Source organism: Stegodyphus dumicola, chromosome 1, assembly GCF_044657685.1.
Source record: "Stegodyphus dumicola isolate Sdum_Otavi_A_Nest chromosome 1, ASM4465768v1".
Lineage (NCBI taxonomy): Eukaryota > Metazoa > Arthropoda > Arachnida > Araneae > Eresidae > Stegodyphus > Stegodyphus dumicola.
In genome coordinates, this window is record NC_140768.1 from 232,059,890 (window position 1) to 232,078,504 (window position 18,615).

Here is an 18,615-nt window from a genome sequence, read left to right on the forward strand (position 1 = left end):
TTTAGTTTTGATTTTTTTTTGATTTTTTTTTTTTTTTTTTTTTTTTTTTTTTTTTTTTTTTTTTTTGTTGTTGTAAGAGTGATTAGTTTAGTTTTGATTTTTTTTAATGCGTGTCTGTTTGAAAAATATAGAGCCGCGAAGTCCTAGAAAAAGGGATGGGTACTGAAATAGTTTTCTTATTTCTAAAAAAATTATTTTAACTAAAATTATAGTTTCAGACTTTTATAAGCATCGCGAGTTATTTTTTTTGGTTATATAATAATTAATGAAACTGCTTTCAATATTTCTCTTCTGTTTTTAACTAGGTGTTTGTAAAATTATTTTAATTCAAATTTTTCTAGAGCCCGCATGTAAACTTGTTATGTCTCGAATGGCAATTACTGAGGTTACTGCTTTTTTGGTCTTGTGTCTAGCAATATCTTACTAGTGTTTAGTGTCAAAAGAGACCTCATTTTTAGTTATCACAATGGAAGACCAACAGCAATACGAAGACAATTTTACGTCTGAAGATCAAAATTATGCTGAATATGGGACTGATTTTAATGAAGGACAACAACAAACGCAGTCTAATGGCGACGTGGAAGACCAAGGCGGTGCAGGTGGAGATACCGCATCGTCTAGTAAATCCTCTTCTGAAGAAGATAAGTAAGTTGAACTATAGAAATTTATTTTAAAGTATCATTCAGAAAATCGTGTAATTTTAAGTAACGAAATATTAAAGGTTTAAATGCATTACAATGATGGAAATTTTATCGGGCGTCCTTTTCAGGCATTGTCGACCGGTATCTGGTTCGCAAATGGCGGCGTGAAAAAAAAGTGAGGTCGCTAGATTTCTATCTAAAGTGATCGCATGTTTAGTGTAAAATAAGATTTTATTCTCATTCTCAGATAATACTTTAAGTTAATTATTCTTTCACATTGGCTTAATTTTTTTTATTTGTGAAATTTTTACTGCCGTTGTGCATCTTCCCGCGTTATTGATGACATTTTTTTTGCACGAAATATTTTATTAAAAAAAAAGCAAAAAGATAAAAACAAGTCTACGTTCTTGATATAATTTCATATTGAAATGTTAGCAGTCATCATAAGCTTTTCTACAAGTAAATTCGTTAACTTGTGTATAGGATAGCCTTCATTGTGACATTAATTTTTTGGATGCATTGTTTGCTGTCATTATGAAGAACCCTTTCCTTTATAAAAGTATTCTTTATAGACAACGGGCATGTAATTGTTATGTTTATAGTATGTTGTGAATCCTCAGGTAAAAAGATGCATTTGTATTTTTTAATGATAAAATTTGTGCCAAAGTTGCTTAAGGTAAGCTTACGTAGAAGTTTGTGTAGAAGGCCATTGTCAGAAATAAAGCAAAATTTCTGATCTCTAAAACTTCTCTTGTCTATTATTTGAACAAATTTTGTTAAAATTTTTGAAAACTGTTCCTTTACTTTTTTGAAATATGTTATTTAAGTTTTGTGTAATCTGAGAGGTAGTAGACGACTTGTCATATTGTGACAAGGAATTATGGAATCATGCTATCCCTAAAAAGAACATATTGATAGAATATGAATTAATGACATTTCTATGCCACTGTACTTTTTTAGCTCTAATTTTTCTTTGCAACATTTTCAGTACAGTTTTATATTTTCCAGCAAATCATTGTTTTCCAAATAAAAAAGGTAAAGAACATTATAAAGTAAGCAAGAACTAAAACTTCTACATATAAGTTATACACAGTTTGTCTTCTAAATTAAAGACTTCTCCATAAAGCAAAAGAAATTTATAAACTTCAAGTTGTTAAAAATCTTGTGTAACTAATCTTGATAGTTATGATTCATTGCCAACATAACTTTTTCGTCATTAATGCTAAAAGTATAGTCATATCTTGGTCATTAACACGTGAGTGTAAAAGTAAAACAATAACGGCCAAGACCACATCAAAGTGTATCATGAATTACAATCACTAATCTAAGTTGAACCTTAATAAAATCTAATCTTTTATGAAACATCTGAAGTAATGAGTTCGAATCTTGCTCATGGTGCTTTTGTTCCTAAACGAACCTCTGGTATTCGTGAGATATGGTTAAATGACAGAGCTTGGGAAAAAACACATTACCATTGATCCATATATCAATTTCTGAATATACCTCCTTCCAAGAAAGAACTTAATAAGAAATAAAATATACCTGGTACGTATCTATCTTATAATAATAAAAGCAAGTGTAATGTGTCTGTCTGACCGAGCTCTCCAGCCAAATCTATTGCACGCAGGGACCTGGAATTTTTTATACGGAAGCACAAAGGGGCTGGCCACCAGACCTCGAAGCCCGATTTTCGATTTTTGAATTAGAAAAATTTAAAAAAAATTATTTATAATTAATTAATCATGTTTTTTTTGACTCACTGATATTATTATTTGTTTTCAAATAACGTTCGATTGTAACAATTGATTTCTTTATTCTAGCGTTAGTTTGCTGTTTTGACGATACATTAAATCGATTAATTACAATTCATTTCTTTTTTGTAGCTTGTGGGGGGGGAGAGAGAGAGACAGTCTACATGTCCTACACTACTATTCCTGCGCTATTCACTTATCTGCATTTTCTAAATGGACTGGCAACGCCGGGCGGGTACACCTAGTGTATTATAAACCACAGCTAAGACTTTAAAATCAGTCTGGAACATCCCTTAACTCCTTCACATCGAAGTTGCCCAAAACACCTGATCATTCAGACATCAGCAGGTTGCCCGAACGCCTGAATAATTTTCTACCTGGTGCTTTCCATCACGTGTTAGTGCATGTCTCATTGCTTTCAGGAGTTGTTAAATGACATGCCAGTCATTCTCTGGAAGTGACTAAAAGTAGTTCCATTATATGAGCACACCTTCCTTCTCCTTTGTGTAGCTTTAGTATTTAGCTATTGATGCCCGAAGTTGCTATCCTGTCCCAAGGGGAATACTGCACACAGTGAAAGTGCAAGTTCTTAAGTAGGTTATTGCTATTGCTGTAGCATTCTAGTTGCAATGGGGAAAGGGAATCCATTCCAACTAAAATACAGATGTAGAGGTGTTTCAATTGTTTTGAGTGAAACAGTTTTTGACCTCAAATGATGCGCGAGTTGAAATCGGGTTCAGGGCTTGAACTGATAATCAGACTGATTATAGATGGTATTGTATATATTAATATTTCTGAGTACATCAGAAAACTAAAATCATTTAAAGTTGTGCTGTCTAACAGAAAGTATGTTTTAATTACAAAAAAGTTCACAACATTAAAATTTTTTCCTTCAGTATTTTGTAAGGGGTAAAAGTGTATTTATTTCATTATGGCTATTAGCGTATATGTACCACCACCATAGATTAGCAAATATTCCATTTAAAAACAGGTTACATCTATTGCAGTCATTACAAACAAATATAACAATCATACTATCACCCTAGGTAATCGAATATTCCTTCCACTATGCAATTACAATTTTTGAGGCAAGCATGCCTCAAAAATTGTAACCAAATTTTCAGTTGTCTTTATTAGTACAAAATAATTTTTCTGTTAAACATGCTCTGAAATAACAGAATTTCAATAACTATTCAAACTTTGATTTTTTTGTGTATTTTGTCTTCATACACAATGTTCTACAATCTTCTGCAAAATAAATTATTTATACTGAAAATAAATTATAGTGATGAGTCTCAGAAACTTGTGTTACATAGTATTCCATGTGTACAGTATTTAAACAGGATTAATATAAAAATATTTTGTGATGATCCGAAAGATGCATGAGAGATATACCATTAAAGTATTTTGCTGGGGATTAGTGGTAAAAGCAGTATAAATACTAACCACTTTTGTTAAAAATGCATTAGATATCTGAAAAATTATCTTTTTGCTATTTATGTTACTTATTTCAGTTCATGTTCTTTCAAAGTTAGTGTGCAAGAATGGGATTGCTTTATTCTCTTAGTTTGATGAAATAGACCCAAAGAAATCCAACAGAGTAGAGATTATAGAGTCGTGACTTCATACTGTTATTATTTCTTTTGGGTCAGAAAGTATAACTAAAATTATAAAATTGGCAGTTTCCAATTTATCATATTTTGGAAATTTAAAAGCACAGCTTTAGTATTAGTCCTTTTTGGCGAGAAATTTGTTTGGCGACATTTTGGAGCAATAAATGAAAAATTATAACCTTGGTAACCCTAAATATTGAGCTTCAAACATGCCACCATTTCTGTCCACGTAACTTTAACGAATTTGATAGGTATCAGAGCTTTGATGGCAGGAGGGATAAATTGTGTGTTTTTCTTACTTTTGTGTTATGAAAGCACAACATTTAAAATATTTTTTAAGAAGCCAAATTTTTTATAGTTAAAACTGGTGCTTTTAATATTACATCACATGAGTCTTGACATTTTTTCATATGTCAACTCTGCATATTATTATAAACTCCACCCCTCCCAAGGGGAAAAAAAAAAAAACACATTTTCAGTAGCATGAGGTAAACTCTTGGTGTTTCCTTTGCTAAGGAGATCAAAATTACCATGGTCTATAAAAATACTTATTTACCTCATATTAGAACTATAGGGATGTGTAATTGCATGAATTCATAGGTTCAAATCAGGACCAAAATCAGGTTTCATTATTGCTTTTATAACATTTTCATAATTTGTCTGACTAAAAAATATGTTGCTTAGATTATGGTATATGTTGCTTATAATTTAAGAGTTCTCAAATTTTGTAAATCTTACAACCTAACAGCTGTATGTGAATAACCTTCACTGAGTATTATTACTTTTATAATAGTATATGTTGACATAACAGTCGAAATTTTATTTTAAATTTTATTCAAATCTTCTACATTACTTAAACATTTTATCTAACAGAAATCTGAATTTTTTGTAATAAAAACTCTATAATAAAAGTAAGAGTACAATTTATATATAAAAATTTGACTACATGGCAAGCACTTAGATACTGATTTCAATGTCTTTAAATGTTATTATCATAAAGTTTAGATATATTCTTATTAAGTTAAGATATACTTTTATTCTATTATAAAGTTTAGATGTACAGAACAGAAGGCACACTTTGTGCTTACGACTCAGTCAACCACTTGTGGCAAGATAACTTATGATAACAATTAAGTTCAAATGTAAAATTTAAATTCAAATAAATTTGTTGCCCAAAGGCTGCACAAATCAATTTAATGCAAAGTTGGTTAAAAACGTAACTGGCATGGAATTCAACTATCAGCAATTATAATGCAAGGCTGAAGACTACAAATCTTTTCTTATCTAGCAACCTATTAATGTGGCCTCAAAAGGCAAAACACAGTTTGTTTTACAAAATAAAAACTTCATTTGGATTCTGGTGAGAAAACGGATGGAGGAAATTGACAGTAAAGATCCCAAGCATAAAGGAACGTTACAATATACTTTGTTCCCTGATTAATTATTCAGTACATGAAATAGTGTAATGCATTTTTGTTTGCATCACATACAAATTATTTAGTTTATTTAAATGCTTTCCAAAACTGACAGGATTTTGCAAACATATTGACCATATTTTTCGACCTATAGATGCAACACTTCTTCTCTTCAGAAGCAAAATTTAGAATTAAGAAATAAGGAAATAAGAGAGAATTATGAATAGAAAATAAATACATGTGCTGGCTAGCAGAAGAAGGATGCCTTTATAAAGTACTTTTTAAGAGAAACTGGCTCAGATTCACATTACATCTACGGAAAACTACTAAAACCTCCCATATAGCCAGCCTGAACTACCACTGTTCGGTGGCTATCACTCTACCACTAGTGGATTCCAATGACTGTACGAATTTTTCACAGAAATCATCATTTACAATGATTGTTGTATTATTACCATTGCTACAAAATTTACTCATTATGATAATTTAATTTTAGCTTTTAAATTATAATCATAAATTACTTGTAATAAATTGAGAGATTAAAAAGTACACACCATTTACAATATTTAATAAAAAATATTTCTAACACTGGTACAAAACTTGCCCATTATAATTGAATTTGATTTCCTTCACTTTGAAATATTTTATTTTATTTTAATAGTAACAGAATCTAAGAAACTAAACATATACTAGTTTGAATTGCATTTATTAACCTTTTGTAAATTTCATTATTCATAAACATAAAAATTAACCTTTTGTAAATTTAAAACATTAGCTAAGTACTAATATAATAAAATATAAATATGAACTAACTACTTAAAATATTAATGTTTAATACATTATATTTTGTAATTAAAAATATTAACATTTTGTAAATTTCATTACTCATAACATAATAATTGTCATAAATTCATTTACAGTAGTGTTTCAAGAATTTATCATAGCAGTACTAGAAATATTGAAAATTAGAGAAAGACTGTTTATTCTGATCAAGAGCTTATTTTTTTGGATTGTTATTTAGTCTAGATTGGGTTTTGTTGACAATCCGCCATTTTTTTCCGATCTTCAAAACCCGGTCTACCTTGGCGACCGAAGTTTGTCGCCAAATAAAAAAATCGCCAAAAGGACCAATACTAAAGCTGTTCCAATTTTAAAAAATGAGAAGTCAACTTTATTGTATAAATATTGTTTTTCGGGTTAGAAGTTAAACTTAACTAATGTGCCATTTTAAAATTTGAATGTTTTGTTTCATTTCAGAAAACTTTTTATTGGTGGAATTAGTAGAGATACTAACCAAAGTAAGTGTTAGTTTCTTGTAATCTTATGTGAAAGTATGTCATTTTTAGAGTATGTATTTATCTTTTTAACCTTATTGAATATTTTTTTTAAGAAATATGTTAGAAATGTATTTACATTTTATATGTTAACATTTTTCAGCAATGTGTATTTAAATGTGTATTTAAGAATTTAGTTTGCTTATAAATGCGATGTTGTATATATATGTACAGGGGTTGGACAAAAATATGGAAACACCTTTAAAAAAACATGTTTCTTTGCTTAATATGATGTAAGAAACCCGTTGGCATTCAAAAAACAGCTTGCAGTCTTCTCGGAATGGATAAATACAGTTCCTGTATGTTTGCCAAGGGAATATTATACCATTCTTCCTGTTAAACGGTGGCAAGTTCAGATAACGATGTTGGCGGTGGATAACGAGAACGCACTTTCCGTTTCAATGTAGACCACAAAGGTTCGATAATATTCAGGTCTGGTGACTGTGGTGGCCAGGGAAGATGGGACAACTCATCCTCGTGCTCAGAAAACCAGTCCTGGACAATGTGAGCTGTGCGAACAGGGGCTTTGTCGTCTTGGAAGACACCATCACCATCAGGGAACAAAAAGTTTGTACCATGGGATGAACTTGATCGGCCAAAATGTTCACATAAGTCTTGGCAGTCATGTGTCCTGACACAGTTATCATGAGGCTAGCAGAGAACGACGATATAGCTGCCCAAACCATAACAGAACCCTCGCTATGTTTCACTCTTGGCAACAAGCAGTCTGTATTATAGGCTTGAGATGGCGTTCTCCAGATGTAAACTCGGCCAGAAGTGGGAAACAATGTGAAAGAAGACTCGTCAGACCATATTACTCGCTTGCACTGCTCTATAGTCCAGGCTTTATGACTTAAAACACCACCTTTTCCTGTTACGGGCATTAGCATCACTGATGAGTGGGTTCTCAATTGCACCACGGCCAGCAATTCCCTGTTTATGAAGCTCCCTTCTAATTGTTTTGGTACTCACAGGGTTCGGTAACACAACATTCATTTCAGCAGTAACTTTTGCAGCTGTGGTCTTCTTATTTTTCGTCACAATTGCCCTTAATGATCGTCTGTCACGATCACTCAGGACACACTTTTGTCCGCACAAGTCTGTTAACTCTGACATAATGCAATGACGACCTCACGTAACAGTACTCCGACAACAACTGAACTGTTTAGCACATGTACGAAGTTGTATAGGTGGCGTCAGTAGTCAAAAATGCCAGCGCCACCTACATATTTCATTAAAATCAATCTTTCTTTTCAAACATGCATTTCACAAGGTGTTTCCATATTTTTGTCCATCCACTGTATATGATTATGGAAGATGAAAAGTTAGATCTAGTTAGTACTTATACAAATGTATTTCAGAGGATTTAAAGGAATACTTTTCCAAGTTTGGGGAAGTAACCGAAGTAAACATCAAAACAGATCCTTCTAGTGGACGATCTCGGGGTTTCGCTTTTGTTGCATTTGCTAGCCGGGATTCTGTTGATTCTGTAAGTAATATTAATAATTGTATGCATCAGCATGTTATATAAAAGCAAGGTTATAATTCCAGAATATTTAATTGACCCTTCCTGTAAAGTTTTATTTAAAAACCTTTCAGTTCATGTATTCCTGCATTACTTTAATGCATTCTAAGGGTTTTCATCCGCAGAGAACCCGTTGGTGCTTCGGGAAAGAACCGTTGGCGCCGTTGCATTTTTACTCGCCAAGCTCGCGGTTCATCCAGGATGAGCCGTAAACGTGATTTTTAGTGCATGTAAATTCAAGTTAGCAGACAAAACAATATATTAAGCATATGGTAGTAAAAATTCACAGATAATAAGCATGCAGATGTAAAACTAACCGGTTAAACGTGATATACGAAAATAAACATGTCTTTTTAAAAATATATTTGACAATACAAATAACCTTCAACAATAATCAAATTTTCTTTAGTAGCATTGTTAATAAAACTAGAACTTTATACATTTTATTATTTTTCAAGAGTTATTTGAACTGTATTCCTTACATCAACAGTGGTTTGCTAGTTTTGATGACCATGGGGATGCATCAAACTACTCTGTCGTCTTAGATAATCAATAATATTTTTTATTTCCATTTAATTATTTATGTCACACCTGCCATCCACGGAAAGGTTATTGTTAGAAAAAGTATTAACAATATAGTATCTTGTTAAAATTTTACGCCATAAAAATTGGAGCCGAGAACCTGCATCTATCAACGAAAACTTCTTTAATTATACGAAAATATTTATCTATTCGTTGTTAAAAAATTCAGAAAAAATAACGTGGAAAATCAGAAAAAATAATAATAAATAAGAGAAAAAGAATATAAATCTCCAAATGTGAACGACAGCGATAATTCAACAAAATGAACTTAAGAGGAATCGTTGCAACCTTCAAATAAGTGAATAGGATGAATCCGATAGGTCACCAGGTTTGAACTATTATCGCCAAAGTTGGCGATGTTTACATTTACCGGGTTCTCTGCGGAAGTGCTTCCCATTCTAATATGCATTTTTAAGAAAATTCGTTTCGGATCTAAATGGAATTTCTTTACCTTTTAGAGGTGAAAATGGGTTTTCTTCCGCAAAGGATCCGTTGGCGTCGATGTGTATTTATTCGCCAAGCTCACCAACGACTAATCGGCCATGATTTTAACGGTGTATAATCAAAGAATATGCATTGTTAGACATTCTTTGTTAAAGTTAAGTTGCAAGATATTTATCATATGGAATCCATGATTTTAGTGGTGTACAAGTCAAGTTATAAGATATTTAGCATATAGAAGTAAATAAATAGGTTGATAATGACATTTAGCAGTGTATAGTTAACAATGTAGTATTATTTAACACGAGAACGCGCGTCGCAGTTAAATGACATACAAATGAAACATATTACAATTCAGTTAAATAATGCATTCTGTATTAATTGCAACATTTATTATATAAAATAACTTAAAAATAATGTTAATTTGAAAATTAATAACATAAAAGTACTTACATTTTCTTCAGATGACTAGGAATCATTGATTTCTAAGACAAATTTGTTTTTTAATGCAATTATAATCTAAATTATGCAGAATTATTGCATGCATAATGAGTTACATAATTAATTTTCAAATCAATTAGGTTCAAGAAGAATTAGATATTTTGTAGTTTATACATGAAGTTTCTAAAAGTGCAAAGGCCAAATCAGAAGTGCCTCCTATTCTGGTGGAGTTTTAGTAGATAAAAGCAAGATCCTTAAATTTATGCCGGCAATATTTAATAGCAAAAATAATATGCCTATTAGTTTGGCCACAGAATAAGTGCCACCCATTTCGTGACTATATCAACTGCTTTTGTCATGTTATAAAACGTAATTACTTCAGATTTCTTCAAATCTTCCATGCTTTCATCAATATGGTCATCATTCTGCATAGTTGACAAAAGGTTAACAGATTTGTTCTTTTCAGCCATATAAGAAAGAAGCATTATGTCCTTTTGAAACACCAAGAGAGTTGAATGCTGTTCTCTATTCTTATTTGACACAAATTCAGGTGGGATAATCTTATCCTTGCATATTTTTCCCATGTTCAAAGTATAGAAGGTTCTAAAATCAACCACAGTAAGTATTTTTATACCATATTTTACAGGTTTCTTGAGCATATACTGCCAAAAGGTTCTAGCTTTTCATCCAGTCATGTATTCCTCTAAATGATATAATTTCTGACAATTCTCGACAAAATTTTCAAACAAATCTCTTATTGGAGCTAATTTATCACTCTTTCTTCTGTCATCCAGTGTTCCGACATTATCGAATCGTAAGGCACGAAGAATGAAAAGAAAATATACAGTTCATTTGTTTTATGAAAAATATCCAATCTTGTTCCATCAGTCACCCATAATTCTCTAGCATTTACACTGGAGGATTTGTGCAATCCACCTATGTACAAGTCCCTAGTCAAGAAACTCTTCTTTCTCCATAGGTTTTGCGTCTCTTAAAATTTCCCAAAATATTTTTTACATAAATATTAGAGCATCTCGCAATCATTTGAATCATTGTGTCATCAATATTAGCTTACATGCATTGATGGGTGAAGCCACATCTTTAGATATATGTGTATTGGCAGGCAATTTTTTTATGATATTATGGGAATCTTTGAATTCGAAAGTGTTCTTTCTTCCATTTTGTTGTTTTATCTTTTTCTACAAAATAGTCAGTTTGATCGCAAGGAATGTCTTCTGTAGAGTCGCACTCTTTGTCTGATTCAGACTGATGATCACTAAATATTTTGCAGTAATTGACAAAATAACAGATCTTAATAAAACAAATTTTATTTTTAGTTTAGGGAGATAGATAATTTGAATTAAATTTAGTGGCAAAATTTTCGTACAACTACGAGGCATATTCGGAAACTAAGTACCGTTTTGAAAAAAGAAAGAAAAAAAAAAAAAAATAGTACAATTTTTTCGAATCCAATTTTATTTTTACATGAAAATACATGTCTTAAACTATTTTTCAACATAGTTTCCGCCAGTGATCAAACACTTGTCATAGCGGGTGACCAGTTTCATCATCATAGAAACTTCCTGCCAGTTTCGATAACCACGACTCCACAGCATTTTTCGTGTCATCGTCAGATCTAAAGCACTTGCCACCAAGCTCGCGCTTCCTGTGCAGGAACAAGTGATAGTCGGATGGCGCCAAGTCCAGGCTGTACGGCAGGTGATCGAACTGCTCCCAATGAAACTGCCGAATTAACGATTGAGTTACACCAGCAGTATGGGGCCAAGCATTGTCATGGAGCAACACAATTCCTTTACTGAGCATTCCTCTTCGTTTGTTTTGAATGGCATGCCTTAGTTTCGTTAAAGTCTCACAATATCGTGCCGCATTAATGGTTTCACCTCTGGGAAGAAATTCAGTAAGCAAAAATGCCTTTCCTATCCCAGAAGACAGTGCACATAACTTTTTGTGATGACATTGTCACTTTGCCTGTACAGAAACATGCAAAATCCACTTTCTTGCTAAGGCCAACATAAAGGGCAAGCACCAAAAGGGTTGCATAATAAATTTTTAAAAAAAACTTTATTAGGAGGTTACAAAATGTGAAGTTTTATGAATTTGTATGCAAGACAACTGAAACGTTTTGTAATAAATTTTGTAAAGACTTGTTTTGGAAGTTTATAAAATGTAAAGTTTTATGGATTTGTTGTATATGTAAGACAGCTAAAACGTTATGTAATAAATTTCAGAGATTTGTTTTGGAAGTTTACAAAATGTGAAGTTTTATGGATTTGTTGTGTATAAAACATCACTTTTCTTGATTTTTTAAGGTATTGCACAATGGACCTCATTCTATTAAAGGTAAACAAATTGAGGCCAAGAGGGCCAAAGTTAGACCAGGTATCAAAAAAATATTTGTTGGCGGAATTGAGTCTGATATGACTGAAGCAGACATCCGTAACTACTTTGAACATTTTGGAAAAGTAAGTTGTTTTAGACTTTTAGGTAAATTTTTGTACCTTTTCACTTTATGTATTAGAAATGATGTAAATGCATGATTAGTTGAGATTGATGTATTATATTTTCAGTTTATATGATACAACTGATCATGTTGTAAATGCATAATCAGTCGAGATTAATGCATTTTATTTTCACTTTATATGTGAGAAGTGATCATGATGTAAATGCATAATTGATAATAAATAAAAATTGAGATTTATATATTTTCTTAAAATTTCGTAGATTACTCGAAATTGCAATTTCTGATGTTTAGCCTGAACTAAGGAAGTCATTTTCCAGAATAAAGGAAATTTAAATTTCAAATTCCATTCTCTCATGCCTCACTCGCCATATTAAAAATTTTCTCAGTATAAGGAAAATGAAATTTGGCAAAAAATAGTAAATTTAAAATGTTTAAATCATATTTTCTAATTGTTTCTATAATATCTAATTATTTAATTATATTAGAAAATTATATAAAAATTTCAACTTCTTAATAGAAATGCTGTTGCTGAGCAGCACGAAAACAGTTTTGAAACTGCAATTTTCCTTGAAATGAGAACCTGTTAAGTACTACAATGAAAGGAAATATTTATTTTGTGAAATGGCTTAGTCTAGGTGCTGTTAATCTAAAACATGAAGCATAAGTTGCAATTAAGTGTAGGTAAAGCTGTAAGTGATTGAATATCAAAAGTGTTTGTGCTTTCAGAAATATTTTCTGCCAATTTTTATGTGCATATTATTTATTGCATTCGGTATTTCCCATGAAGTGTATTACTATTTCTTGAAACTAAATTTTATTACAGCAGTAGTGAGGAGCAATAAAGATGTGATATGAAATATAAAAACATTTTCTAAAATATTCTTGGCTTCCTTAGCATGCCAGTAGTAATATTGAATTTGATTATAGTGTATTCGAGCCCATTGGTACTCCTCGTACTTGTTTGTAAAGTTTATTATTAAATTTGATGCAATTGTTAAACAGTACACTTTTCAGGTAAAGTTCCCATTCTTCTTTGGCAACTATTGTAAGAATTTGCATAAAGAAATCAGGCAGAGTAAGGCTTTCAAATATTTCTTCTAATGGTAAAGTTGTGCAAAGACTTTCGAAATGGTAACACTGAACGTAATTTTCATATATGCTGCCATTTTTTTTCATTCTACTAGTTTGAAGCCAGTAAGATGATTTCCATGAGCTGAGAATGTTTTCTGTTAGTAAAATTTGAAGTTTATGAGAAATGAGAAAATTTATATTTTCGGCAGTTCTCATTTAAATATGACTAATTAGCCTGTGTCATGGGCTGCTTAGGACAAGGTTCGTATGCCCCTTAAGAGTCTTTAGTCCTTAAATGTTTTGAAATCGATTTTTGGTCCTTAAAAGTCCTTAACTTTGGCCCAAATCAGCAGAGTGTCCTTAATTTTAATCATCTAAAATTTCTGTCTGTTTTTACGACTGCCATTTTGAGTATGAATTAGCATTTTGGAGGAATATTTTTGGGTGATTTACTGACATATGGTTATCTTTTGAATGGGTTATAATTTGTTTCTATTTCTAATATAAATAACGGTATTCTCGAGTTTCTAAGCAAGAAGTGAAACATAAGCATTTCGAAATTCATTTTTTCTAATAAAGAGCTCTTAAACAACTTTTGACTTTTGGGGATGTGAATTCTTTTATTAAACGGTTCTAAATTTCGCGACTTGTCAACATTTTGGGGAATTTTAGATTAATTTCTATAAAAAATTTTAATTCCGAGATCTGAAAATTTTTCAACGATTGTTTTTAAAACATCATGACATTGATAAATTTCATTAAACTAATGGTAATATATTGAAATTATATTAAAAGAAACATTAAAATAAAACGTTTTATTTTTCACTGTCATTCTAGAAATTTCAAGAAATACGTGACAAAATGAAAAATGTCTCCATGGTATCAACAGTAATGGATGTATTTTACAGAAAGTTTGCGATGAATTTCTTACTTTTTGGAGAATGCCTGGAAGAACAATAAAAACATAAAATTTGAATGTTTTACTCCTGATACTAGAGTCATTTTCTTAACATATCTTCTCTTTATTTTCTCTACTTTTCACTAGACACAAGCATGGAAAATATCAAAAATGCTTCTAATCTTATCACTTGGGCAGGCATTATAGAGAGTAATTTTTTTTATTAATAAAGAAATTGAAAACTTACAATTTAATATTCATCTAATATGTCTTAATGCATCATATACAGAGCTGGCACTAGGCATTTTCCCACTTTATGCAGTCTCTATGGATTTTAAATTCTGCTGCCTAGTGCCTTTGTAAATTCTGTTTTCAATGCCTGTTCTAAATTCTAAAAGTTCTAAAATTCGAAAGATTTTGTTGTTTGGTATGTCACTAAATGCTAAAAATTCTGCCACACTAGCTCTGGAATTAACCTTTATCACATACATTTCATATTTCTCCTGAATTTAAATTTTATTATCTTTTACCACTATTCCACATTTTTAGTTTGAATTTGACTATTCTTGTTTAATTATGTCACCGTGAGCTGTAATTGATTTTTTAGCATCAGAACATGCCTTAATGTTCTAAGTTCTTTTTAAATAAGAGGCTTATTTAAACCTTTATCTGATATTGTAGTTACTTTCAGACATTGCGATAATTTGCTTCGTGTCTGTCGGGGGTTTTAGACTTAACTTTTACCAGATCAAGTAAACCCTCGTAGATACATTATGGAGAGGTTGACAAGTTAAGAGATAAAGCACGCAGAAACTAGCGAGAGCAATGGTTTGCATATTAAGACAAATCTCTAATTGTTAGAAAAGGTGCTTAAAGAAAAGGAAATCTGTATAAACTATCCAAAATGTTTGGGAAGGCTTCAAATTAAAATGATGGATAAATATTTTGTTGAGTGTTGTTAAAATGTTTTGTATCTTTTAATGTGTAATTATCCTAATATCGTTTCAGACTCAATACCATAAATTACACATATTTTAAACTGTAAAATTTTATTAGATTTTGATATTAATAGGGCATTTTAACAAATATTGTTAAATAAAATTTTATAGTGGCCACGTAAATCCATAATGACTAAGGTTACCTAATTTAATTATTTATAGCTAACTGCTTACCCTTAAAAATTATCTCTACATTAGTGAGTTATTGCCTTTCATTAATAGTCACAAGATAAAACACAAAAATGTAAAAATTCAAGTAAAACTTCTTGTTTGCATCTAATGAGACTTAAAATGATACAAAACAACTTATCGCCTCTGGTGCTTTAATTTCTTATTGGAACCTTAAAGTATATTAACTGGGTTACAACCCCTGGAACTCTGCACAAAGCTATGATACTAACTGCATTAAATAGATCCTGAGTAACCTTTCAACACTTGCCAACCATACCTACATCAGGCCTTTCAGGTTTATTTTAATCATCAGGTCTCTCTTTAGACAAGTAGCAGCGGTGACAGCATTCAGTCATGCTAATTATGATCATACTTCTCGTTTTAACCTATGCCATTTGACATAAAATCTACCTGCTATTTACTAAACCTTTAGACTGACCAAGTATGTGACAAATTGAGACAAAAAATCAACATAAAGCCAATTAATGTAAATTTCACTTATTTCTTTCAAATATGTCCAACTATTATAAGTATAAAATATTTAATGCTACTTGATAAATTGCATGAAGTTTATTTTATTTTCAAGCTTATTAATCATGTTAATTCATGTTTAGTAATAATGTATATTACTTAGGGATCTATTTTATTTTTAAGATGGTATTACAAAAGTAAAATTTGGGCATAGACTAATATTAATTGAATTTATTCAGTTCTCATTTGCTCAAAGGTCCTTAATTTTTTCATTAATGGTCCTTAAAAGTACTTAATTTTCATTGCAGAAATGTGTACAAACCCTGTTAGGAAATATTTAACCCCCAAGCGGTACGTCTTTTTGCATCTTCATAAATGCCTATATTAAAGCGGTATTTATTAGAAAATATAATTATGTATTTTAGTCTGTTTTAGGAACTTCTGTTCAATAAGATATTTACATCATTATGAAAGAAAGCAAAATATTTTAAATTGCTAATATATGCTAAATAGCAAATCTCAAGACCAGATTTCATGCCACTTGGTGTTACTTGTTTTAGAAAGTGCATCATCATGAATTGATGTGAACAGAATGTGTTATCTAAAAGAAAAAAATCTGATGTGTACAGCACATGACTTCCTTGTACAGAATATTAAATTATATACATTTTTTCTTGCATTTTATTTAAACTTATTGGATTGAATTAAATCTACTTCATCAACAGCGCATAAACCACAGTATAATATATGCATTCTTTAAAACTCACTCTATTTGTGTACCATAGCGACACTCTGGCACTAGATTCACTTAACAGTATTATATTTCGTTTATATTATAACACAGAATGCACAAAATTTATATCACTTAAAGAATAATTTAATCTTTGCCACATGTTTTATTCAAATACTGTAATAAAGCTAGAATGATGTATAAAAGAAATTAAGCCAACAAAACGAAAAACATTTTTTCACAGATGATTGAGTATTTCTCATTCAATTAATTCAGTTCTCACTTCGCGACAAGGCAAGAATACATAAAAACTCAAAATATCTATTAAAAATTATGAAGTAAATCTTAAACACTTATTTCCTCGAAAAAATTCCAGAAAGGATTAATTCGCAAATAATAAGAAGGCATTATCTTTGTTGTTGTGAAGCTAAGTTTCTCTAGATTGGCAACAACTCCACTAGTCTCCTGTTTCAAATGTAAACATCAATGGCTGCCATAAAAAAAAAGGCTTAGGGGCACTTAGACAACTTTAAAATTGTTGATAATTCTAAAATTATTGCATATAGATTTACTAACGGCATAAAAACCTTAACCGGAAGATAAAAAATACGTAATACAATCATTTTTAAAGCAAAAAATGTGCAATTTACAAACATATAAGGGTAAACAAACTGAGATCACTGAGCCGGGTAATAGAGTGGATATATATATTTATATACATTTGTTGCGGCTGATTGCAACCAAAATATAAGGTGCACATCTCCATGTTATAGCAGTCCTATATACAAAATTTCAAGGTTCTGAGGCTACTTGTTTTTGAGTTATGTGAGATACGTACATATGTTTGTACAGACGCCAGGAAAAATTCCCTTCAGAATTCATTTTAAAGCAGTTTTATAATTGTTTTGGCCAAATAAATATAATTGTTTGGGACTTTTATTATGTCGTTATGTACAGTTATGCAAAAATACCGCTAAATTGCATTTGATAGCGGTCAAAATGGATATTTTGGTAGAAATATGCTGCCTGAAACTTTTTGCGATTACAGTACTTCCTTTTTACTTCGTACAAGGAAGAAAAAGTGAAGAATTATAGCTTTTTTTTAAATGATAAACAGTTAGCAAATCATGTTAATGAAAATATTTTTTTTTAAAAAAAATTTGACATACTGAGGATACCACTGCTTGTTTTGCATAGATGTTGAATAATATACCTATTAAATCATTGATTTCAGAAAAATTTATGTAAAGAACACAAACTGTGTTTCTGCCATAACTATTTGTTGAATAACTATGATTAGATTAGCAGTGGAAAAGAGATTAACAGATTTTAAAATATGGTACCTACAGATTGCTGTGGTTTTCAAATAATGCTTTGCTGAGTATAGCCTAAAATGAATTTTTTGTTGACTTAGATAGCTTGAAATTGTGTTGTAAAAGGTTTAAAATTTGTATTAAACATTCTGTATGTGCAGCATATCTTTATAATTGTCTTTTGTTTTCAAAAAATTTCTGCTTAGTTAAAAAATATGTAAAATATGTTATATATGAAAATAGCTTACATACTACTTAAGCTGATTCTCATTGCCAGTTTAATCTGTTGCCTAATAAGCATGATCTTTTTTTGGCATTCATATGGTTTCAGTGAGTCATGGTATGTAAAATGAATAATTTCTGCAAGATTACAGTTTGTTTTTAATGAACAAATATTTGATCTTGTTGCAGACACAAAATTTTATGCATTTCGCAAATGTTTTTATACAATTTTCTGATGTTTTTCAGGCACAAAGTAAAACGCATTAGCAATTTTTAGATGAGCAAGGTTATAATGTATATAATAAACATCTCAAATTGCATAGAAGCGGAAGTAATTTTTTTAATTATTATTTTTTTTTTCTTGCATTTCTAGAAGCTTTACATTATGTTGAAATAATATATAATTAAAACTAAAATGTGCTGTTAGTGTAAAATAAATAAAAAAGTTAAACATATTTAAAAATAGCTGATACTTCAAAAATACAGAGCAACTGTAAACAAGGTTCACAATATTTA

At 30.7% G+C, this 18,615-nt stretch overlaps 1 protein-coding gene across 2 annotated transcripts in view; it reads left to right on the plus strand.

The window, feature by feature from the left end:
* The first annotated feature begins 373 nt into the window (after window positions 1-373).
* LOC118182789 (heterogeneous nuclear ribonucleoprotein D0-like) overlaps window positions 374-18,615 on the plus strand; it is a 30,791-nt gene continuing 12,549 nt past the window's right edge. The window contains exons 1-4 of one of the 2 annotated variants that reach the window (XM_035352184.2): window positions 374-645; window positions 6,678-6,718; window positions 8,116-8,243; window positions 12,074-12,226. In XM_035352184.2, coding sequence (XP_035208075.1) covers window positions 467-645; window positions 6,678-6,718; window positions 8,116-8,243; window positions 12,074-12,226 — 501 coding nt within the window. In that variant the 5' untranslated portion in view covers window positions 374-466. The remainder of the gene's footprint in view (window positions 646-6,677; window positions 6,719-8,115; window positions 8,244-12,073; window positions 12,227-18,615) is intronic. The other variant, XM_035352177.2, reaches the window with a different exon arrangement.